The sequence below is a fragment of the Mauremys reevesii genome, linkage group 2, assembly GCF_016161935.1.
Source record: "Mauremys reevesii isolate NIE-2019 linkage group 2, ASM1616193v1, whole genome shotgun sequence".
NCBI classification, from domain to species: domain Eukaryota; kingdom Metazoa; phylum Chordata; order Testudines; family Geoemydidae; genus Mauremys; species Mauremys reevesii.
Window position 1 is genome coordinate 183,452,546 of NC_052624.1, and position 25,819 is coordinate 183,478,364.

At 44.3% G+C, this 25,819-nt stretch overlaps 1 protein-coding gene across 14 annotated transcripts in view; it reads right to left on the reverse strand.

The window, feature by feature from the left end:
• The window catches only part of DCDC2 (doublecortin domain containing 2), a 123,389-nt gene that overhangs the window by 7,245 nt on the left and 90,325 nt on the right, over positions 1-25,819 (reverse strand). For 10 of the 14 annotated variants that reach the window (XR_005593895.1, XM_039523816.1, XM_039523815.1 and 7 more), the window contains 3 exons: positions 18,126-18,226; positions 2,885-3,214; positions 1,383-1,468 (listed from right to left, as the gene is read on the reverse strand). Coding sequence is in view for 11 of the 14 variants with exons in the window: in XM_039523816.1 (XP_039379750.1) it covers positions 1,383-1,468; positions 2,885-3,214; positions 18,126-18,226 (517 nt within the window). In the remaining 3 variants the exon portion in view is untranslated. Of the gene's footprint in view, positions 1-69; positions 1,469-2,107; positions 2,217-2,884; positions 3,215-18,125; positions 18,227-25,819 lie in introns of those variants that run through there. The other 4 variants (XM_039523819.1, XM_039523817.1, XR_005593897.1 and 1 more) reach the window with 3 other exon arrangements.

Here is a 25,819-nt window from a genome sequence, read left to right on the forward strand (position 1 = left end):
CAACACAGAATACAATATATATGAAAACGTAGAGAAACATCCAAAAAATTTAATACATTTCAACTGGTATTCTATTGTATAACAGTGTGATTAAAACTGTGATTAATTGCGATTAAGTTTTTTGAGTTAATCGTGTGAATTAACTGCGATTAATCGACAGCCCTAGTTTCCACTAGTCACTTTTGGAAACAAAGGAAATGAAGGGCTATGTACACAGAAGAGCTAGAGGAGGAAGCGGTGGTGTTTGTTCTCTTATAACCTGCAGCCCAGTGGCTCAGGCATCCTCCTACGATGTGGGAGACTAATTTCAAATCCCTGCTCCACAACAGGCAGAGGCAGGAATTGAAGACAGGCCTCCCACGTCACAGGTAAGTGCTCTAGTCAACATCACCTCCTCCAGCCATTTTGTGAATGGCCCTCAGTCAGCCAAAAAAAAAATTTGGCTGAAACTATTCAGCAAATTCATGCCAGATTCTGGACTAGTTTGTGGTCAAGCAAAACTGCATTTTTTGGCAAATAAATTGTGTCTGAAAAAAGTTGCCCAATTCTACTCTATAGCCCAAATCCTGCAAACAGTTCTATGTGCATGCAGACTTCCTACATCTGTGCAGAGTTCTACTGAAGTCAGTGGGTCTTTCTGCAGCAGCAGGGATTTGAGTACATGGATCAGGTTGCAGTACTGAAGTCTCACTATCTCCCCCACTCTATTCATGGTGCTATATATGTGCTTTTTATTAACAGAACCACCACTAATGCTGCTGCTTTACTGGAAAGCCACTATTCAGTTTTAAACATCTAATCAGAATAGATTCTCGACTCCAGATTTATGTGGGTGAACTCCACCAAGAGGAGAATCTGGCCCATTACCTCTAAATTAAAAGCCTGGAAATTAAGTATACCTCATATTTCTAGCTGTTTATTATTCTAAGAAAAACATTATACATTTTTCCATTAGAAGTCACAAAAATATTCTTTTCTAAACAAAATTGCTAAAAAACTCTGCTGTCTAACAAATGCTTTTTTGGAGCACATTGGAAGACTAACACATGGGGTTGATTCTAGAACTATCATCTGATACCAAAGAAGGAATAGCTCACTTATTTATAGTATTTCTAAACAAAAACCCTTACATTTCCCCCCTAAAATCTCATCAGTAAGCCATGTATTGTGAAAATAATTCAATCTTCCTTTTAATAGGATGTTCATTATCTCTGTCAATCCATACGGCATTATCATTTCAAGACTCAATAGGTGGTACTCAACTGTATCTTCACATTATAAATTATCAATCACAGATAACAACATGCTTTAAATGCCAAATATTACAATCCTTCATTTTCTGCTAATCTACTTTTTAAAAAGTCTATGCTACAGCAGCATACTCATTGGTTTGGTCATTTTTTTCACTTTCTTGTGGGCTGGTGATAGTTACTCTTGGATTTGATGCTTTTTCCAGATGAGAGTCAATCTAGAGAAAAAAAGGAACCAAGAATCGATATTTTGCATACATTGCATGTCAACAAATATATAATTAAGTAGGCCACACTAGAATTTCTACTAAGAATTCTTCTAGTGAAAAAATACATACGAGCTAGTCACCAATATAACATTCTTGGGTAGCTTATACATGGGGTCCTCCCATCAGGTATGGATAAGTAGGAAAAAAGGTGAAAATAGCAGAACCTTTGCTCAAATTAAAATATTTTTCCTGTTTATACTCCCATCTGAGAAAACATCCCTTCTAAATTAAGCCTCCCAAAGATGTAGTCTCACTTTGTGACATAAACCCTCTCGTAGTCTCCACACTGTTCCCAAAAGCATTCCATCAACATATCAACTCAGAACATAGTAAATCCTACTTCTGATGAGAATGTTGTTGCATAACTGTCTGGTAACCTTTATTTGAAAATGTCCTTGTGTATCATACAAATGGCTCAGAATCAATCCCAAATTTAGAAGTATGGCAGAGACTATCCTGAGCATCATGGGAGGTACAGGAACTTTCACTTCTAATGGTATGCAATCAGAGAGCTGGCCCCAGTTGTCCTATCCCTGACAATGGGGAATCCAGTCAGGGAGTGCCATGTTAAATTTACGACCCACGCACCGTGTAATCTCAGGAAATCTATCCACTGCTCAGGTTACCGAACACTTGGGGTAGTTCACACGTGACACAGACATTTCTGATTCCATTTCCTCCTGTCGAAGACCCTCTCCTACCAGCAAATGGAGGATACAGCATCAGGCACCTCTTCCTAAATTTGTGGCATACCCCCCTTGTCCGAAGGGACAAGGCTTTTGTTTTAAAATCCCATGAAGAGAAATCCCCTGCCTTTAAGATTCTTGTTTATTTTAATCGTCCTTTTCTATCTGAAAATATAAATATTAAATAAATCAGTAAGACTTCCATGAAATGAGGGCAGCAACACTTATTAAATGCAACCTTCGTGCAGGGCAAGTCAGCCAAACAAACAAGGCACTGGTTTCATAAACCTGTAGACATGCTTGTGCGCATCCCACTGTCCCCCTGATATGTCTGACAGAGGAAGTGAAGAATGAAATATACAATCACACTGCTCTTCTTGAGAGTGCAGGAGTCTTGTATTTCTAGTACCCTGCCTATCCACAAAGGCAGGACAAAGACCTGCCAGAGTGATGGAGTAACAAATACATTCTTTGCCAGTTGGAGAAAGAATTCTGCAGTTGTAGCCAGAAGATGAGAGGGGCTGTAAATGAGGGGAAATAGCTTTCCTGCAAGCTGAAACTCCAAGGACCTCATCGTGGCTGAGCTGGACTACATTTGCAGTACAGAGAGCTAGTGCTGGAATGAATGAGGCAATATCTTTTTCTTTTTTAACAAAATATCGAAAGAATAAGCTGTTACCTGGCTTTGATTGTCAAAGTCCTCTGGTGCTTTTGTCTCTTCTTCAGGATGAAGATCATTGTGGTCATTAAACTGCTCCATTTCCTCACCATTTTCTTCATTAGTTTCACCATTTAAGCGGAAAGGCCCCTCTTCCTCCAGCTGTCCAAGATTCTCTTCTTCTTGCTCTTCTTCATAATTCTCATTTATTTTCTCTTCATTTTCTTCTATCTCATTATGGAGAACATTTCCATTAGCGGCCTCCCCCATTTCCTCTCCCTGATCTCCATTCATGTCTCCATCATTTCCCTCTTCTTCATTTTCTTCCTCATCTACTGTTTCTGCTGGCCTCTGATGAAAGCAAGAGCAGAGTTATGTCATTTTCAAACATCTTTAATCAAAACATCCCAAGCAATGTGGTAATATGGTGGACCCGTAAGTCATAATTGCATCATCGTAAAGGGATAGCTGTAATATTTTACAAGGAAGTTATTTATATAAATGGTCTATATATATTAGATGGATATAATGGATATAAATGGTCTAAATATATTATCAGCCCAAGAATCATGTGTCCCAGCCGCTTCTCTCTAACTAAGGGCTAGACCAGTGGTTCTCAAACTTTTGTACTGGTGACCCTTTTCACATAGCAAGCCTCTGTGTGTGACCCCCCCTTATAAATTAAAAACACTTTTTTACATATTTAACACCATTATAAATGCTGGAGGCAAAGCGGGGTTTGGGGTGGAGGCTGACAGTTCGTGACCCCCCCCCATGTAATAACCTCGTGAGCCCGAGAGGTCCTGACCCCCAGTTTGAGAACGCCTGGGCTAGACAATGCCACAGAGATCAACTGGGGGAAGAAGGGGGAAAGTCCAGTTTGTTCACACCATGAGGAAGATGGCAGAAGGTATTGTGGGGGTGGGAATCTATGAGAGATCAACCACTCCACAATCCCATATTCCCCATTCTAGAGGGCTGAGGATTGGGATTTGCATGGTGAGAAGGAACAGTGAGTGAGACAGGCAGGGGCTAGGAAGCATACACATCACCATCTCCTCAGCCTGTAGAGATTACTGAGGAAACAAAAACAGCCCTTGGCTGTGCTACCTCTTCCATGGCTCCACTTCCATTAAGGAGATAAGGAGGTGGACAGGAGTCCCAGAGCCCTTGTGGAGGGACAGGGCCTCTGAACAGATGAGATCTACCTACTGCAGATGCCCCAGAGAACCTGAAAACAGAGGTACATATAGCCTGTCCCCAACTGCTGGCAGATCTGGTTATGGTAACCACTATACTGCACAACTGTAAGTGGGGAAAACATTATGTTTAATAGAGAGCATTCATTTACCTACATTTTCAACATTTCATAAGAAATCTACTTCCAATTCACATGCTCCAAATTTGAAAACCAATGGGCCCAATTTTCAGAAGTGCCCAGCACCCAACCACTCACACTTAGAATGGTGGGAGCTACTGGGTGCTATGAACTTCTAAAAAGTCAATTTAGGTGCCTACACAGGAGCGGAGTTCTTCTGAAAACCCTGGCTCCAATTGTTAGTATTGAGAACTTTGGAAAAATCTGGTCCCACTGTTTTAAGTGTTATTTTGGCATCAACAAAATATAATTTTGTACATATCAAACAAATTCTTCATTTAAACAAACACTCTCAATTTACTAAGGGCAGGTTGTGACACTCTACACCACATATTCACCATAGTAATATGATTATGGTATGATTATGATATAATTATGTTGCATCTTGTACAATATATGTAAAAGCAGCAAAGAGTCCTGTGGCACCTTATAGACTAACAGATGTATTGGAGCATGAGCTTTAATGGGTGAATACCCACTTCGTTGGATGCATGCACGCTGAAAATGATTATCCTATTTGTAAGAATGTATCATTTTTGTATCTGGAGTTATGAATATTGACTATGTATTTGTATTTCAAATGTGTTTGCTCCTGGGTAACACCCAAAAGTTTGTTTGAATTCAGGCTAGCCAGCACATCATGAATGGGCTATTCAAGTTGAATGGTCCATCAACAAAGACAATGGGCCATGGAAAAGGCTTGTCCTGACCTGGGGACGCTTCAGTCAGCCTATCGATAATGGCTGCCATGACTCATCGGAGCATGCAAGGGCTTGTCACTAAATCACATTATACTGAACTCCTTTTTGGTACCTGTATTTTTTCCACAAACTGGGCTGGGAACTTGGCTTGGAACAAAGGGATTCCCGCCCTATGGAAGAAGCTATAAAAGGGGAACAGGACATCACCAATGGGTCTCCCCTCACAACAGAAAACCTGAAAACACCTTAGAAAAAGACTGAATTGGGGAAATGCTGGTCCCAGGCTGGAAAAAGGATTCCTGCCTGTGTATGCAAAACCTAACCTGCTTGTACTAACAGGGTGAGACACTGCTTGATTCAAATCCTATGTAGTGTATCATAGAATATCAGGGTTGGAAGGGACCTCAGGAGGTCATCTAGTCCAACCCCCTACTCAAAGCAGGACCAATCCCCAACTAAATGATCCCAGCCAGGGCTTTGTCAAGCCCGACCTTAAAAACCTCTAAGGAAGGAGATTCCACCACCTCCCTAGGTAACTCATAGCAGTGTTTCACCACTCTCTGGTTAGCTGGTTGTAATCTGGAGCTGTAGGCTGCTTGATGGCAATGGCCAGGGAGTTAGTTTTATCTGGATTAATGACCGACCAATGCACACTGCTTTTTCCCCCAGACAGATCAGCCATCAGATGCAGTGGTTCTCCAAACTGAGCCAACATCAGCAAATTAGTAAACTTTAACACATGTGGGAATGCAGGCAGGATCAGGCCCTGATCCAAAGCCCATTAAAGTCAATGGGAGTCTTTCAACAGAGTTTAATGGGCTCTGGAGCAGGTCCTTAGTTTGCTGGTGTTGTCTTCCCCGTGGACAGGTGTCCACATCACAAAATAACACTGGCACAACCGGCACCCTTGTTGGCAGTTTCAGCAAAGGTCAAAGATTGAACACGCAGGGAGACAACTACCCTCTAGCTCATTGAGGTAGTCTCTTCGGGTGAGAATTAGAGCCAGGGCTGGCTCCAGACCCCGGAGCGCCAAGCGCACGCTTGGGGCGGCATTTTGCCGGGAGGTCGGCAAGCGGCTCTGGCGGACCTTCCGCAGTCATGCCTGCGGGAGATCCACCGGAGCTGAGGGACCAGCGGACCCTCTGCAGGCACGTCTGCAAGAGGTCCCCCGGAGCCGCGGGACCGGCGACCGCCAGCGCGCCCCCCGCGGCGTGCCGCCGTGCTTGGGGCGGCGAAATTGCTAGAGCCACCCCTGGACGTTAATGGTGCTATGTCAATTTACACTGGCTGAAGATCTGGCCTCTGGTTTACGGATCAGGCCCATGGTGGTCTAACAGCAGCTTAATGTAGAGCAGGAGTAAATTTCAGTTCACATACAAGAAATATGATTGCTTGGTAGTATTTGGAATGTTGGCAAAGGAGCTTAAAAAGGAGGAGTATTCTAATTGCACTCATTATGCTACTATTCATTAAGAGCTATGGTTACCAAGTGCCATCAAAATTCCAAAAAGCAATACATCACGAAGACTTTCTACAGTGAGGCATTTTACTTCCAATCAGTTGGTTAGTGCATGGCTGCTATTAATATATTACAGAGACCAACATCATAGAAATTCTTTTCAAGGTAGATATTTTATATGGGAAAAATACATTTTTAAATACCAAGTAGAATCCATTTTAATGTCAACTGTAATTTTGCTTTACTGAAACCATTTCCAAATGTTTACTCAGACAATGGTCACAGACAATGAAGTAGGCAACAAAATCTTAATGGTCATAAATAACATGGCATGCAGATCTCATGAATACAACATCAGGCTCACTTAGCTTTGAGACAACAACTATCTTTAAAATATAACTACTATTACCCAATGAATAGTGCTTTATAGATATGTTGCATATATTCCAAAAGCAAAAACACTTTGTTCCAAATCCAGTTAGGGTTGCTAAGTGACAACATCACTTACAAAACCCAAGCACTTAAAAGCAAGGAAATGAACATTAAGGACTTAGTCTTACACTTCCCACATAATAAGTATGCTGTTATTACTCAGTATAAAAATATGTGTTTACCATCATGAAGCCAATAACTTGAAACGCTGAGCCATTTGGTGTGTTTTTATATATTATTTTGTTATACTGATGTCAGTATCTAAGCATTTAGGGGTGGATTTTCATAAATGCTCAGCACCCACAAGTCCAATTGCAGTCAGTAAGAGCAGTGGTGCACAGTACCACTGCAAAAAATCAGGCTTTCAAACTCTCTTCCTCAGTTACATGGAAAATGGATCTCTGCACATCCCCCCTAAGCCAATAGGCTATTTTGGTGAAAGAATGGAGGAAGAATCATTTTACCAGATCTTGGAGTTCTTCATGTTTGAGAAGTAGCCACGCTAGTACACAAGTCAACGACATTTTTTCCTCCATCTGTTTCACTGACAGAGAATCATGTCTGTTTTAATTAGTGACTGAGTCAGTGTTAAAACATCTACATTTCAGATTTTGTGAATCAATGTGATTTATTGGGCAGACATAGGGACAATGAAACGTAAGAAAGCTAGCAAACAATTCAAAAGGAGCAATTTTGAAGTCTCAACAAATATTTGTTTGACATTAATCATACAGTTTTCAAAAAGTATTCAACAGGCAATGAAAATTAAACCTAAAAATTTTAAAGTCTGAGGATTTGGGGAGGGGCTTCGGGGCACACTAGAAAGGGGAAATCAAAATAAATTTTATAATAGGACTGTAGTTGCAATCTTAACTTTGGAGAAATTACCACCTCTCAATAATAAAATCACATGCACCCATAAATCCAGGGCTGGAATCCTTGTCAAACAGCTTAAAAAAAAAATCACAGGCCTCTACCACCTGAGCCAAAAGAAAATCTGTTCTCTTTCTAAGCAGCAACCAACCAAAAGACAGTTACATGTTTTCTCTCTCTCTCTCTCACACGTCCTGAGGGGATAAGTCAATGGATCTGAAAAAAAAAAAAAAACAGCAAGAGAAGAAAGAACCCTTTATTAGCTACTGACCTATCCAGTAATCAGTAAACAGAAGATCGAAATGGTGTTTTTTATATGAACACATCATCGCTTGTTCTAATGAATTTTGAGGCTCGTGCATGATCTCTTGCCTGTAATCTTTCTAAATACCATTTTGAGAAGCTTGCTCATTATAGGAACTGATGTAATATGAAATTTTTTCTCATGAAAAGGTCTGGCCTTTATAATCGAGGAATGTCTCTGAACTGCCAACTTGCTTTAAGACTGAATCAGTGCAAACGTAACTCTTTTTGCCTTTGGCAACGGGGAGAGAAATTTTGCATACTGTTCACTGGGGTGAAATTCAGGTCTTCATCCCAAAACTTCTGCTTTATATCTAAAACAGTGAATGAAAGGTGCAATGCTTCTATTACTTATGACATACTCTGACTACATAAGCGATACTTCAGTGAGTTAATACTTTCAGGTCCCATCACATCTCCAGGAAATGTAAAGTCATTGGTGGCATCAAGAGAGCATTAATTAAAAGCCAAATCTGTATTTACAAAGCAGGTTGGTTGGGTAGCAAAGATTCCAACTCTGTGAGCATCCAACATAGCCACATCATGAAATCTTTACAACGACGTGCAAAGGAAAAGGGATGACATGGGAGGAGCAGGGGAGAACAAAGTGCACAAAGAGGGAAATCTTTTGGATGTGTTCCCCATTATTTACATTTAAATTAAGCCAGTGTCTGTATCACCGCTACCACATTTTATACATAGGAACTACCAAAAAACTGTAACCTCCCAATCAGATTTTTTATATTATTTTTAAAGTGAAAGTGGAGTTTCCCAGGCCCATATCCTCAGAGGTATTTAGGCATCTAAGACCCATTGATTTCAATAGGAGTTCAGCACCTAAATACATTTGAGTATCTGGTCCCCAGCTTCTACTTCCACTTCCTGGCTTAAAACTGGGTCTGGAGGCACTTGCTGGGGACACTGCCTAATTTACGAGAACACGGAAGAGTAACTGGCAGCATCTCCTGGTTCCTATCTTGGGACACTATAACAGCTAATTTGATATACTGCCTAGTTCCCACTGTTTTACCTCCTCTAAGGGTAGGTCTATACTCACCATCCGGGTCGACGCGGTGAGTTCGACTTCTCGGAGTTCGAACTATCGCGTGTAATCAAGACGCGATAGTTCGAACTCCCCGCGCGCTCCGGTCGACTCCGGAACTCCACCACCGCGAACGGCGGTGGCGGAGTCGACCTTGGAGCCGCGGAGTTCGACCCCGCCGCGTCTGGATGGGTAAGTCAGTCGAACTAGGGTACTTCGAGTTCAGCTACGCTATTTGCTTAGCTGAACTTGCGTACCCTAGTTCGACCCCCCCCCCTTAGTGTAGACCAGGCCTAAGAGTCCAGTGTGGGAGACAGACAGAAGAGCCAGATTCTTTCTGCTTATGGAAAGGAAAAAAAATAGGCAAGTTTCCCTTTACTGTTTTTAACAAAACATTGTACTAGTATGTTTTAAATATATTAAATAATAGCAGCATTAAAATATGAAGAGGGCTTATCTAAACTCTTCTGTCAGAAAAAGTTAATAGTAATAGGGACATTTAAAACACCACCCTCGTGTCCACACATTAGATAGTATTTCAAGTTTACCTGACAAAGCCCCTATTTTGTACCCCATCACTGAGAAACTGTTTTTCCCACCGCTTTGTCCAACTGATTTCATAGCATGTCCCCAACTCCCACTGACACTGGCACAGTGATGCAAACAGAGAAGTGTGAAGCTGGAGAAAGCTTGTATTCCACACAAAGCCACCATGCATTTTGTATTTGGAACCGCAATTTGGAACCTCAATCTTTTATCGAATGTAAAACAGAGATGTGCCATTTAAGGAAAACACTGTTTTTTCCTACTTGATTTTCAATTACCACTGGCATCTAGCCTACAGTAAAATAAAGGCAGCCATTTTAATGCACTCAGCTGGAAGTCAACATTTTGCAGCACAGTATATAAGCATGCATCCAGCTGATATCACACTACATTTAGTCAATGGCTAATCTGGCATTTGTTCAACTGTATGCTATAAATGGTAAAACAGAGAAGAAGGCTCAAGTAAACAGCATCTTAACCCTTCATTTCTGGTGGCTGGAGAACATGGCGGCGTTATCTGAAGTGCCAGCATTCTAATGAAAAGTTGGCACATATATAGTAGCGTCCTACGTATAAAGGACAGTACTGGTGGTGCATTTTGTCCTATATTCCTGGTACATAAGGCAACTGTGCAGCAGACAAGGTGAACAGAAAAGCTTTCCAGCACAAAGTTTAAAACTGTTGAAGATGATCAATAAGGGTCTAACCCTGCAAGGTGATAAGTGCTTCCAAGTGGTGCTGAATGCCTCAGTTTGGGAGCATTGGGGTCTGAGATGCACCTAGTCCCTTGTAATATTGGGCCCTAAGAAAATATACATATTGTTTTAAAGTTACAAATACATCCACTGACATTTGAGCTTCTCGATCAGAGACAAAGAGTGGGGAGTGTGAATTCTGGGCTTTTTCCTTTGAAAGTATGGAATCAGAAGATTCTTCATGGGTAGTGTATGTGCGCAGGGGAAGGGAGTGGGGGAAAGGATACTAGTTATCAAATGTGATGCCAATTTCCAGCCCAAGTTGGGTAGTGTCTGAAAGGTGTTGGCATTTGATGGCTGTACAGTGACCTTTGCAAAATGAGATTAGTGGTCTCAAACAGGTTCCTTGTGTGACAAAAGTCACCATTACGATTAACACTTGCTGGCAACCTCAGCAGACAGACCAAGTGCTAAACTGGCAATGGAGAATAACCTATTCTCTCATCCCTAAAGAAGGGCCCCATCAGGTTGTGCTGAGGCACACTGGCAGGGCTGTATGCAAAAGCTTGCAGAGCTGCTGCTTGTGCTGTACCAGGGATAAGTAAGACTTCAATCTTCAGTGCTGTCAAGTTGGCACCTTTCACAAGGAATAAATTCAACATGAATATTAGAACAAGACAGTTCCTGATGACTGAATGCATTGCTGTCAAACACTACAAAATGCCCACAGGAAGCCTCTGTGGAGGTCAGTAAATGGACTGATGATCTCACTAATTTACTATTAGCAAGCCAAGATCAAGACAGGATAATTCAGGCTGCCACAAGAAACACAGATGAACTAGACGGGACATGAGGTGTTGTTCTATCCTAACAGTAGTATCCACAGAGGCCTACCTATCACAAAGGCTGCTTCGCTCTCAACAATGATACTTACAATTAACAGGGAGACTGATGGTGGCCCAGGTGAAACTCTCGAGGCTGTGGCAGGGTACTTTCAGTGGAAGGACCTTAGCTGTGGAATTCCTTACATCAGAGAGCAGGATGAACCAAACTCTTGCTACTTTTAGAGCATAATATAGAATTCATGCCTCTCAGAGACCTTCCCTCAGTAACAATGGCAGCAGGATAGTCCAGCAATGCTTCCACCAGAAAATCACCAGGAGTGACCCCACTTACAGAAGCAGCACAAAACAAAGGAGGTGTGGCGAGTCTGGTCCTTTTTCTGATAGAAACGATGCTGTTCTTAGTATATTCTACAAAAAGAACAGGAGTACTTGTGGCACCTTAGAGACTAACAAATGTATTTGAGCATAAGCTTTCGTGGGCTACAGCCCACTTCATCGGATGCATGAGGTGGAAAATACGGTAGGAAGATATATATATATATACACACAGAGAACATGAAATAATGGGTGTTACCATACACACTCTAACGAGAGTGATCAGTTAAGGTGACCTATTACCAGCAGGAGAGAAAAAAACTTTTTGTAGTGGTAATCAAAATGGTCCATTTGCAGCAGTTGACAAGAAGTTGTGAGGAACAGTACAGGGGGGAAATAAACATGGGGAAATAGTTTTACTTTGTGTAATGACCGATCCACTCCCAGTCTTTATTCAAGCCTAATTTAATGGTGTCCATTTTGCAAATTAATTCCAATTCATCAGTCTCTCGTTGGAGTCTGTTTTTGAAGTTTTTTTGTTGTAATATTACAACTTTTAGGTCTGTAATCGAGTGACCAAGGAGACTGAAGTGTTCTCTGACTGGTTTTTGAATGTTGTAATTCTTGACATCTGATTTGTGTCCATTTATTCTTTTACGTAGAGACTGTCCAGTTTGGCCAATGTACATGGCAGAGGGACATTGCTGGCACATGATGGCATATATCACATTGGTAGATGTGCAGGTGAACGAGCCTCTGATAGTGTGGCTGATGTGATTAGGTCCTATGATGGTGTCCCCTGAATAGATATGTGGACAGAGTTGGCAACGGGCTTTGTTGCAAGGATAGGTTACTGGGTTAGTGTTTTTGTTGTGTGGTGTGTGGTTGCTGGTGAGTATTTGCTTCAGGTTGGGGGGCTGTCTGTAAGCAAGGACTGGCCTGTCTCCCAAGATCTGTGAGAGCGATAGAGTGATGATACAATTGCATTTGCTCCAACCCCCTCAGACAGAGACAAACACCTACAAGATCTCTATCAAGCATTCTTAAAACTACAATACCCACATGCTGAAGTGAAGAAACAGACTGACAGAGCCAGAAGAGTACCCAGAAGTCACCCAGAAGAGTACTACAGGACAGACCCAACAAAGGAAGTAACAGAATGCCACTAGCCATCACCTTCAGCCCCCATCTAAAACCTCTCCAGCGCATCATCAAGGATCTACAAGCTATCCTGAAGGACAATCCATCACTCTCACAGATCTTGGGAGACAGGCCAGTCCTTGCTTATAGACAGCCCCCCAACCTGAAGCAAATACTCACAAGTACTCCAGTTCTTTTTGCGGATACAGACTAACACGGCTGCTACTGTGAAACTTAGTATTTTCTGTGGCAGCTAGGTATTTTGATATATTAGCAATGCCTAGACTGAAATTACTACACTGTATAACATTTATCTTCCCCAGAACACCTTTACCTTTTCGTACACTGTGTTTGAGAATTAATCAAAAGGCCTAGTGTTCTTTTATCTGAGTCAAACAAAATTTAGAAAATTAGCCTCTAGATAAGTAAGCACAAAAAAGGACAACCAGACCAGGCTTTCTGGCAGAGCTGGTTACATAATGATAACAATATTCACAAATATATGTGTTAATAAGTGGTTTGATTTCACTCCACTACTGTTTGTAGGTTCATACTAATCATTATTCTTGGGCATTGAGATGACAATCAGATATTATTAAAAATGGTTGACTCCCAAAACCTGCAGAGATCATTGTTAGTCTGAAACTTCTACCAAGTCAATGTTATTCATTATTCTCCAGCAAAGATTAGAAATACTATGTTAGGTGGCTAATCAAAGAAGGGCAAACATATCAAAGACAAGCAGTCCCATATGCTAAAAACTATGGCTGTTGATTAATCACAGTTAACTCACACAATTAACAAAAAAATTAATCGTGATTAATCGCAGTTTTAATCGCACTATTAAACAGTAGAATACCAATTGAAATTTATTAAATATTTTGGACATTTTTCTACATTTTCAAATATATTGATTTCAATTACAACATAGGTACAAAATGTACAGTACTCACTTTATATTATTTTTATTACAAATATTTGCACTGTACAAATGATAAACAAAAGAAATTGGATTTTTCAATTCATCTTACCAGTACCGTAGTACAATCTCTTTATCATGAAAGAGCAGCTTACAAATGTACATTTTTTAACGTAACTACATTCAAAACCAAAACAATGTAAAACTTTAGAACCTACAGGTCCACTCAGTCCTACTTCTTGTTCAGCCAATCGCTAAAAGAAACAACTTGGTTTACATTTACGGGAAATAATGCTGCCCGCTTCTTATTTACAATGTCAGCTGAAAGTAAGAACAGACGTTTGCATGGCACTTTTGTAGCTGGAATTGCAAGGTATTTACGTGCCAGATATTCTAAACATTCATATGCCCCTTCATGCTTTCCCCACCATTCCAGAGAACATGCTTCCATGCTGATGACGCTCATTAAAAAAAAATTAAATTAATTAAATTTGTGACTGAACTTCCTCGGGGAGAATTGTATGTCCTCTGCTCTGTTTTACTCATATTCTGCCATATATTTTGTGTTATATATGGTCTCGGAAGAAGACCCCACACATGTTGTTCGTTTTAAGAACACTTTCACTGAAAATCTGATAAAACACAAAGAAGGTACCAATGTGCGATTTCTAAAAATAGCTACAGCACTCGACCCAAAATTTAAGCATCTGAAGTGCCTTCCAAAATCTGATCGGGGTGGAGCATGCTTTCAGAAGTCTTAAAAGAGCAACACTCCGATGCGGAAACTACAGAACCTGAACCACCAAAAAAGAAAATCAATCTTCTGCCGGTGACATCTGACTCAAATGATGAAAATGAACATGTGTCAGTCTGCACTGCTTTGGATCATTATCGAGCAGAACCCATCATCAGCGTGGATGCATGTCCTCTGAAATGGTGGTTGAAGCATGAAGGGACATATGAATCTTTAGCGCATCTGGCATGTAAATATCTTGCAACGCCGGCTACAACAGTGCCATGAGAATGCCTGTTCTCATTTTCAGGTAACCTTGTAAACAATAAGTGGGCAGCATTATCTCCTGTAAATGTAAACAAACTTGTTTGTCTCAGTGATTGGCTGAACAAAAAGTAGGACTGAGTGGACTTGTGGGCTCTAAAGCTTTACAGTTTTATTTTTGAATGCAGGTTTTTTTGTACATAATTCTACATTTGTAAGTTCAACTTTTATGATAAAGAGATTCACTACAGTACTTGTATTAGGGGAACTGAAAAATACTATTTCTTTTATTTGCTGTACAAATATTTATAATAAAAATAAATACAAAGTGAACACAGTACACTTCGTATTCTGTGTTGTAATTTAAATCAATATATTTAAAAATGTGGAAAACATCCTAATATTTATATAAATAGTATTCTATTATTGTTTAACAGCATGATTAATCGCAATTAAGTTTTTTAATCGCTTGACAGCCCTACTAAAAACTATTTGTCCACACTTTTGGCAAATACTTATACACACATGAGAAGTAAATCAGGACTGGCTCATGAGCAATTCATAAACAGGAAAGGGATATGTTTGCAGCAAAGAGTTTGGCCAGGTCTATTCTCTACCTCAGGGACATAAAGATCTACTTAATTGAAGAGCTGGCTCAAGACATAAAATTTTACTTTTAAAAAAACAAAATGAGGTGGATACCTCTCTTTTCCAAACTAGGTAAAAGGAAATAGTGCCTATAAAACATAACAAGCTCTGCCAATTTCATACAACTCTACTGAGGAAACAGTGGGACAACTAAATATCATGTTGGCCACTTCAGTTCCAGCACTGTGTGTACAGATTTATCAAAATCAAATAGACATGAGCCTATTTTGCCACTCAGAGGCAATCTAATGTGGTACAAGACTGCAAGAATCCTGGCCCTGATTCTGGGCAGTGGTCTAGCCCCTTTACACTGCTCCACTGGCACAGCGGGACCAGAACCCAGGTGGACCTATGCACCAAGGCAGCGTTTCCCAAACATTTTTTGGCCACGGAACACTTTTTAGCCTGTTACGGAACACTTACAATATTATTTTGTAGTCGTTTGGTTTTCAAGTAAAAAATTGTGTTATTTATGCTCAAATATATTTTATTTTATAAAACCAGGGGCGGCTCTAGCCATTTCACTGCCCCAAGCACGGCGACACGCCGCGGGGGGCGCTCTGCCGGTCGCCGGTCCCGCGGCTCCGGTGGACCTCCCACAGACGTGCCTGCGGAGGGTCCGCCGGTCCCGCGGCTCCGGTGGACCTTCTGCAGGCGTGCCTGCGGATGCTCCACCGGAGCCGCGGGACCAGCGGACCCTCCGCAGGCACGCCTGCCGGAGGTCCACCGGAGCCGCCTGCCGCCCTCCCAGGGACCGGCAAAGCGCCCCCCGCGGCATGCCGCCCCAAGCTTGCGCTTGGCGTGCTGGGGCCTGGAGCCGCCCCTATATAAAACAAAGCAACAATGCAAATTTAAAATAACTTGAACTAACAATTTCTAACTTGAAATTGTGTATAAAGTAGTACAAAAATCAAGTGCAAGAGTCTTTCACGGAACACCTATTCACATCATGTGGAACACCAGTGTTCCGCGGAACACAGTTTGGAAAACGCTGCATGGCTCATGAGACAGCTCATGGTGTCTGACACCATCAGGTGGTCCAAAGACATTTATACGGAACACATCACAGGACACCGCCAATACCACACCGAGTAATCGAGACAGCCGACCAGGGAAATAACCCACTTCCTTCCCTGATGAACCAAGAGACGCACCCCACCCATGTACCTATCTGCTCCACCGATACTGACTTGGACTCCTTATTCATTCCATGGGTGGCGTACCCAAGCCCACTTATCCACTGACACTTTAAAAATCCTTGCACCCCAATCTGAGTTTACACCGGTTATGCGATATGTATGTACCTTTTCATCCTTGCAAACGATATCTGTAACCCCCCATAACCCAAGCCTGACCCCAGATGTACAGTACCTTCCCTCTCAACCTGTGTATATTTCATTTCAAACATTTACTTTAATAAAAAATTTTAAAGGAATCCTTCTGACAGAGCAGGGCTCCACCTGCTGGCATAAGGCTGGAACAGCCCAATACAGCCTTTCTTCAGCATTATGGCGAAAAGGGTTATGGCTAGAACATACCGTGGTCTGGACAGACTGGGCTAGTGGTCCATAGGTGTCTTAATCAAGATCGCTGTAACGTAGAACAACCTCTGTAGTTTTTGTGGGTGAGCCAGAGGAGTAGATTTGGGAGTTTAGGGAAGGATTGAAGTGTTATATTAAGAAAGAGTAATAGTGGGAGAGTTGAGGGCTTAAGAAAGGGGGAGGGGAGAGAGACTGAAAACATGAGGAAGAGAACACAATGCAGGTAAAAATGAAGAAGAAGAAGGAAGAGAAAAAGGATACCCAAGACATGCAAGAGAAAGAAAAGTAGAGCTAAGGAAGGGAAAGGAGGAAGAACAAATGCAAGGGAGATATAAATTAAGGTTAAAAAAAAGTTGAATGTCAAAATATTACACAGGAGTGATTGTTTTGTCTTTTGAAATATACCAGATGGTACCAAATGGCAGGTACTTCCCAAGAAGCTTTCCGGGGTGGGTGGGTGGACACCAGCAGATCCCCTTTACTCACCCTTCCTCAGTCTTAGTAAACTACTGAAGTTTTCTAGGCATCTTGAGGGATGGGCTACACTTTAAAACTCTTTTTTGCTGGTACAGCTTATTCCCTTTGGGAACTAGCTTAAGCTATGCCAGCAAAAGAACCCCTTTCCAGTATCAGCTGCTTCTCCACTAGTGGGGTAGCTTGTAAAACTCTACCAGTACAGCTCTGCTGGCAAACCCTTTCCAATGTAGACAAGGAGCAAATAAGAGGTGTGGGGGCATGGTTACTGGAAACAATACTGTACGCTTCACTTCACCTCAGGACAGGGGCTTCTTTTTAAAGTAAACATTGTCTGAAGACTCAGGGGGTATTTGAGTAGATTTTGGAAGTGCAAGGACTTTGCACTGACACATAGGAAACTATGATGGGGTGGTGTGCCCTCTTAAGGGCAGTGGTGCCTAGTGGGTCAACCCATCCCACCATGTGATTTGGCCCATTAAGGTTTTTAAGGGGGTTAAAGACAGTCAGGGGCGGGGTTGTCTTCTGAACCATGATGAAGAACTGACTTGGACTCTTATAGGGACCCAGAGTGGGGTGACCTGGGTAATTAACAAAGTAAGTCACCTTTTACAGAAAGATTTACTAAATCAGACCCCACAAAGAGGTGTGGGGGTTGGTTTTTGAACCAACCTAAGTCTGGTAATTGGTGAAGAAAACATGTGCAAGCAGGGCCACAAGGGAACATGCTGGACAGGCTCATCTCCTGACAGGAACAAATAACCGGGACTCAGAAAGCATTCAAGAAAAGGGAATGTATTCAAAAGCAGTGCAACCTTGCATACAATGCTGTACCAATGAATGTTACAAATGAACCCTGTAAAAAAAAATGCAGCAGCCATCAAGGGAAGCGACAAAAGAAAAACACAAGATTTGTTTTCCACATTAGTCATTTGTTCAAAGCTTAAAGATTACCTGATCTACTGGAACCTCTACCTGAGTGTCTTCATCTTCCTGGATTTCCGCTGCCCCCCACGTTTCAGACCGTTTTTCACCAGCTTTGTAAATACCTTCATCTACAACCAGAAAGAAATACTGAGTAGACGTAAAGACCAATTGTGACACTGTGTGGAGCAACAACTGAACTGCACCTAAAATCTGCTTCTAAGAATAGCTTTCAAAGCTCACATACCATTTCCAGTGCAGACCTTTTAATGGATTTTAAGTGTCTCATTATGTTCAATTTTGTTTCCTTTGTTTCTAATTACAGTTATACACACGCTACATTATGTAGGGGAGGAAGGAAAAGGAGAGATAGATCTGAACAAACACCCTGGATCTGAACTCCCCTCAACTCTGGGGAAACTCAGATGTGAACCTGATCTTCACAACACAGAGCTATCACATTACATATAAACAATAGAATATGCATATAGATTCAAAATTATTATATTAGCTCATGATAAATGAGCTAATAAAATTTCCAGTGCTAAGAAAAACAGCACAAGCTTAGAACAACAAATAAATGTGGTGAGTTATTGTAGCGGTGATATTACAATTTAGGATTTACGAAGATAACCAGGGGAATCAACTCCAGTTCCCCATACATAGCCTGAACAATAGAAGAAACTCTACAGTTCTGTTTTGCAAGGGCACTGGGAAGCCACAGAGAGCCTGCCCAGGACCAGGGTTGTTTCAGGTAGGCAAGACTAATAGGTCCACCAGCAGATAGTCGATTCCCAACCTTATTCTAGTTTACATCAGTTTTATTTGTTTTTATTTGATTTGATTCATTTGTTATTGTACTCTGCAAGTAACTTCCAAATGCCTTAGCCAGGCACATTTTTTGTACCAGAAAACTGGGAAGGAAAAACTAGAATGACAGGTGTAGTTTGTAACCTCAAAGAGTAATAAGGGTTTAAAAAACAGAAAGAACAGTTACTTACCTTTCATAACTGTTGTTCTTCGAGATGTGTTGCTCATGTCCATTCCATGCTAGGTGTGTGCACGCCACATGCACTGTTGCCAGAGATTTTTCCCTTAGTGGTATCTGTTGGGCCGGCTCTGGCCCCCACTGGAGCTGCAGGTGTATGCACCGATATAAGAAGCACCAACAGCCCTATGCCATCTCAGTTCCTTCTTGCCAGTAACTCTGACAGAGGGGGAGGAGAGTGGGTCAAGGAATGGACAGGACCAACACATGTCAAAGAAAGAGAGTTTTGAAAGGCAGGTAACTGTTTTTAATTCTTCGAGTGCTTGCTCATGTCCATCCCAGGCTGGGTGACTCACAAGCAGGACCCCAGGAAGTGGGCTCAAAGTTCATGAATGTGCAGACTGCAACACTCTTCTCCCAAAACTGGCATTGTCTTGGGCCAGGGGTGCCAGAATAGGGGGGGGCCCTCCCACTTTTGAAAGTGGACGGGCCTGGCTCATCCACTTTTCATCATGGCCCCCTGTGCCTCCTCTTCCTCCCCAAAGCTGGAACCTGGCCCGAGGAGCTATGGGGAGCTGCAGGCCCTCCACCTGCCCAGGGCAGGGGGGAGGAAAGCAGCCCCCAGCCTGTGTCCCCGCCACTCGGGCCACCCATCCAGGGCAGATATAGGGTCCGTGACTCCCCACAGCTGCCCAGGCAGCTCTTACCGTGGCCCAGGTGTGGCTCTTTGGCCTCTGAGGACCCACCTCCAGGCTAGGCTGGAAGCTGGAGCCAGGTCAGGGTAACATCCTCATGGGCAACAGTGGAAAGCTATGGACCCTCCACCGGCCCTAGGTGGTAGACCTGGGGGGTGGAGACACAGGCCGGGAGCTGCTCTCAGGTCTCCCCACCCGGGGCAGGTGAAGGGGCCCGAGAGACCTTGTGTCCGTCCCCACCCCACCCCACACACCACACACTTTTAGGAAGAATCCATTGCCCCTATCTTGGGTCTGTTGGGTGATGGTGTAGTGGGACGTGAAGCTATGAACTAACAACCAGGTTGGGGGCTCTGCAGATGTCCTGGATTGGTACCTGTGTGAGGAATGCTGCTGATGGAGCCTGGGCTCTTGTGGAATGAATGGTCACGATGGCTGGAGGTGGGATGTTCGCCTGCTCATAGCAAGCCTGAATACAGGCAGTTATCCAGGACGAGAAATTTTTTGGGTTGACACAGGTAGCCCTCACATCCTTTTTGCTATTGCCACAAAGAGATGTGTGGATTTCCAGAAGGGCTTAGTCCTCTCAATACAAAAGGCAAGGGCCCACTTAATGTCCAACGTATGAAGCCGTCATTCCTCAGAGCTTTTGGGAAGAAGACAGGTAGCAAAATGACCTTGTTGTGGAATTGTGCCATCAGCCTTGGCAGGAAGCTGGATGGGGGCGCAGTTGAACCTTGTCCTTGAAGAGCAATGTGTAAGGTGATTCTGACATAAGGGCCTTGATCTGAGTGACCCTTCTGGCCGAGGTGATCGCCACCAGGAAGGCGACCTTCCAGGAGAGAAGTAGTAGGAAGCATGATGTTAACAGCTTGAAGGAGGGCCCATACGTCTCGACAGGACCAGGTTTAAGTCCCGTGGGGGGTGGGTCGGTTTGCGAACCTGAGGCTAGAGTCTTTCCAACACCTTGGGAAACTGGACTGTCATTTCATGGGAGAACACTGATCTGCCATTCTCTGGGGAGAGGAAGGCTGAGATGTCTACCAAATGAACCTTAATAGATGAGAGTGCCAGACCCTGGTGCTTTAGGTGGAGCAAACAGTCCAAGATAGACTGAAGAGACGATAGAGATGGAGAGAGATCCCGTTCGGAGGCCCACCAAGTGAAATGTTTCCACTTGGCCAAGTAGGTAGCCCTGGTGGAAGACTTTCTACTACCTAGAAAGACCTGTCAAACCTGTTCCAAGCAGGCCTGTTCTTCAGGGTTCAGCTATGCAGCATCCATGCAGTTAGGTGCAGGGAGGCAAGGTTTGGGTGACGCAACCAGCTGTGGTCTTGTGAAATCAAGTCTGGGCAGAGTGGAGCTGCCACCGAGAGATCCAGAATTGGGCCAAATCAATGCTGGCGTGGTCACGCTGGTGCTATCAGGATAATTCTTGTCTTGTCCCATTTGATTTTCAGAAGAACCTTGTGAACCAAGAGGATCAGAGGAAAGGCATACAGTAGGCAGAAGTGGCATTGGAATTGGGGGCGGGGGGAGCCAGGGTCCTCCCACTTTTAGAAAGTAGGGGGCCTGGCATGTCTACTTTTCGCAGGGGTGGACCCTGCCCCCTTCCCCTCCTCCTCTTCTCCCCAAGGCCCCACCCCTGGGGCAGGCCAGCATGGAGCCCAGCCGGGGAACTCGGGCAGCTGTGGCTGACCCTCCACCTGCCCGGGGTACAGGGCGGCTGAGAGCAGCCCCTGGCCCATGTCCCCATCTGGCCAACAGCAGGTGGAGGGTCTACAACTCCGCACAGACTCCCCACAGCTGCGTGCGTGCCTTTCCCCGACCTAGCTCTGGCCAGGTGGGGAGGGGGGGAAGCCTCAGAGCCGCAGCCCAGCCACGGTAAGAGCCGTGCAGGCAGCTGTGAGGAGCCACAGCACAGACCCTCCACCTGCCCTGAGCAGGGTGCCCGGGGAGCAGGGACACAGGCCAGGGGCTGCTTGGGCCCTCCACCCAGGGCAGGTGGAAGGTCCACCACAGCTCCCCGCATGGCTCTTACCATGGCCGGGCTGCAGAGCTGAGCCCCTACCCCCACCCCACAGCCAGAGCCGGGTCGGGGAGAGTTGCATGCGCAGCTGTGGGGGGCTTGGGTCCCTCCACCTGCCCTGGGTGGGGAGCCAAGGGGAGGTTGGGTAGACGGCTGCTTTCAGGCCCTTCCCCAGCCCTGCTCCGGCTTCCAGCTTGGCCAGGGCCTGGGGAGGCGGACGGCCCCAGCCCCCACACTTTTGGTAGGGCTCTGGCGCCCTTGGTAGGTGGTCTGCCCACAAGAGCAGGAAGGCATCCGAGAGGGAGCCCGGGCCGTGCCCAAGCAGCGAACAGAACTAATGGCATTTTCTGTTCTGCCTGGTGGCAAACAGGTCCACCTAGGGAGGCCCCACTTTTGGAAGATGATACTGACAACCTCCAGGTGAAGAGACAACTCGTGGTGACAGGAGAAGGACCTGCTGAGGTAATCCGCCAATATGTTCCAGGTTCCCAGGCGATGAGATGCCTCGAGATGAATAGAGAGTCTCGCACAGAAAGAGAGGCTGCTGGGGCTTGAAGTTCACTGCAGGCACCATCAGGGACCCCCAGAGCGGGGTAGGGGAGCAAGTACAGGTAATCAAATCCGCTTTACTGGCACGTAATACTTTCTCTGCCCTCTTTGAAGTGGGGGTCAGAGAAGAAGAGGTTTGCCACAGGGCCTTGACTGGCCCCATCACCACCTCATTGATGGGCAGGGCCACCTTGGATGGAGTTGCTGCAGCCAAGATATCAATAAGGCTGTATGATGTTTCTTTGAGCTCCTCAATCTCCATGCCCACGTTTGAAGCAACCTGCTTCAGTAGGTCCTGAAGGGCCCTGAAATCATCTTGGGCTGGGACCTGCAACAGCATCATCTGGGGAGGATGAGGAGGAGGCTTGCACCAGAGGAGGGGTTCCTTCCTTTTCCTCGACTATATCTCCTAGAGGCATCTCTTGGACTTCGGCACTGGGGTCGGTACCAGAATCGGGATCCAGTGCTGAGCAGGAAGGAGCAGTAGCCCGTATCTCAGAGACCACCAAGTGGAAGGAAGGCCCTGGTACTGGGAGAAACCCCCAGGGATTCCAGTAGGGCCACTGCATCGGCCAGTGACCCGCTAGCCAGGTACCTGCTGGGGGACTGGCACTGAAGCTCAAGGGGGCGTAGGCTGGGTACTGATGGTGGGCTTTTGGCGGTACATAGGGTTCCCTTTCAGACTCCGAAGAGGATTCTTCTCTTGGCAACCATGGTGGAGCAGTACCTGCTTCTGCCTCTATATGGTGCCAGAATTATGGGGAATAGTGGCATGCCAGGGATTGGGATGCTGGGATCATGTGGGGCTTTCCCCTGGATGATGCCAGGAGGCCTGGTGCTGAGAAGGCACCTGATGCACCCTGTTCCCTCCTGCTTCCAGACACCAGAGCTGGTAGGTGCCCCATGAGGTTGGAGGGACCAGAAGAGAGAGGTTCCAGGGTTGATGGCACCATGAGTTCGCTGATACCATGGTGGCTTCGTGGTCTGAAGTCCCAACAGATTTGTCAGAACAAAAAAGGGTCATTCCAGCAACAATCCCAGGCAGTATGAAGGAACTGAGAGGGTGCGGGCTGGTTGCACCCCTTATACCGGTACATATGCGCACAGCTCCACAGGGTGCTAGAGCCGGCTCAAGAGATAGCACTAAGGGAAAAAACTCCGGCAACAGTGCACACGGTGCGCACACATGTAGCACTGAATGGACATGAACAAGCACTTGAAGAATGATGGGTACCAGCACTAAAAACCAATGGGGAAAGGTTGCTCTGCAACTTTCTGATGAGCTACGCAAGACTGATGGGTATATCAGAAATGGATATCTAAGTGCTGATTGTACCAGCACTGAGCATTGATATCACATGTAGGAAGAATTTCCCCTGATCATGTAGTAGCAGCGTGTGCACTAGTGAAGCACAAGTACAGAGGTGCTGTGATAATGGACTGAAATAAAAAACTTGTGTGTAAAAAGCATGCTTGTAGTAATGAGAGATTTTAACTAGGCAGGCATAAACTAGGGCACACCAAGTTAAGAGAATACATCAATAAATATTGAGTGAAATCCAATAGATATACTGGAGAAATTTAAAGTGTGTATAGGTACCTACATCATTAACCAGTAAATAAAAAAAAAAAAGTGGAGTATGTCAGGTACAAATATCAGTTAGAAAGGAAAAAGTGTTAGAGAATAAAAGTTTTAGATGTGCACATGCACACACACTCTACAGAAGGCTGCCTATTGATACACTAAAGGCACCTTTGACACAACCTAAAAGTGCCCCTATGCAAAACAACATTCCAACCTAACTCAAGTGCAGCAATGCCATTCAATATGGCCCGTAACCAGCAACCCAAGTAAATAAAAAACGAAAACCACCCTTCTTCTCTAACAAGTCACCACCCTTACTATTCAGCTCCATTGTCAAGTGCCTGGAGAGGTGGGGTGTAAGACAAGTTTGCAGCATGCCCTGAAGGTCATCAGATTCAGACCCTTTACGGACCAAGGTGTGGCAAGGAGCAAATTTCAAAGAAGTATGGCCCTCACAGAGAACGTCCTTTCAGCAGTCTTATTTATACCAACTGGGCTTCTGTGCAAGCGTCTCTGTTGATCTCAACTGTGATAGCATGGCTTGTGGAGAGAGTATAATATAAAAAGCAAACCACAGTTAGAGAGTGAAAAATAAATTTTCTGCGTAGGGGGATCACTAGCTGGAAAGGGCTGCTCCATCTCATTGCCTAGATACAAGTAGCTTTGCCACCAAAGGATTTGTGCTTAGCTCTCCGGTCTTGCAATCCGCCTTCTAACCCCAGGCGACAGCTTCCTTAGCAGGTACTTCCAAACTAAATTGATTCACCTCTGAAAGTACAACTTAGACATAATACCTCAGGTGGGTCTTCTAGATTCATATAGAGTGACCCATAATTTCCACACCAACAGAAAAATTGCTAGCCTGAGCTCCCATTCCCATATAACATCTGCTAGGTTAGCTTAGCAGTTAAGCGACTGATCTTAATTGGCAGAGGGTGCTGTTTCACCCAGTTCTTTAGTGCTGCTGCTTCTTGAGCTAGCCTTGTGCTCCTGGTGCTCCTTTGCTTGTTGATGTAAGAGACTACAATCATGTTGTCTAGATCAATTGGGAGATATAATATTTGTTTCTTGAAGGCCAGTTGGGTGACCTTCTCAACTCAGAGCTTTCCTGAAGGGCTGTCCCATAAGTAGACTGATGAAGTAACTTCACTTGCTTGGACCAGGTTTCTTGAACTACAGAGTCACTCCCAATCTCAGAGGCTGGTATTTAGTGTAAACGTTATTCCTTACAGGTCCTGCAATAACATCCCTCTCTTCTGGCACACAGTCTTCCAACCAAAACACACATTGTCTGGCCTCTGGAGACAGAAGGATCCTTGCTTGTAGGTCACTGTCCCTCAGTTTCCACTGAGCCAACAGAAGATGCAGAAAGAGGATGTACATGTTCCTGTCCAGTGCTCCAGTCCTAAAAAAAGAAGTGCCAGTACACACTTTTGGCACTATCACTCTGTGAAGGTATGGGAGGTCACCCCAGCACACATCCCTCTGGTCAATCACAGCACCACACAGCGTCCTGCCTTGATCTCCCTCCACCTGGGGTGTAAACAAGCCCAGACCAGTTTCAGATATTAGAGAGCGCCCTCCATGGAGGGTCTCTTATTTACCAGAAAGTCTTTAACTGAACAACCTCACACAGACATACACAACACCTTTCTACCTCAGCTTCCTGGTTTGTCATTTGTCTTGAATTTAGTATTTGCCTCTGTCCAGGAGCTCTGTCTGGTTGCTGTTGCCTCAGAACTCCTGATGCTGTCTGGATGGAGTTTTCCTCTGTCGTCCAGGTACGTGGAGGTCTCTCAAAAGGCTGTTCCAAACATCAGGCAGGGCTCTCTGGCCTCTCTGCCCATTGTGAATTCTCTGCTCCCTTGGAGCATTTTT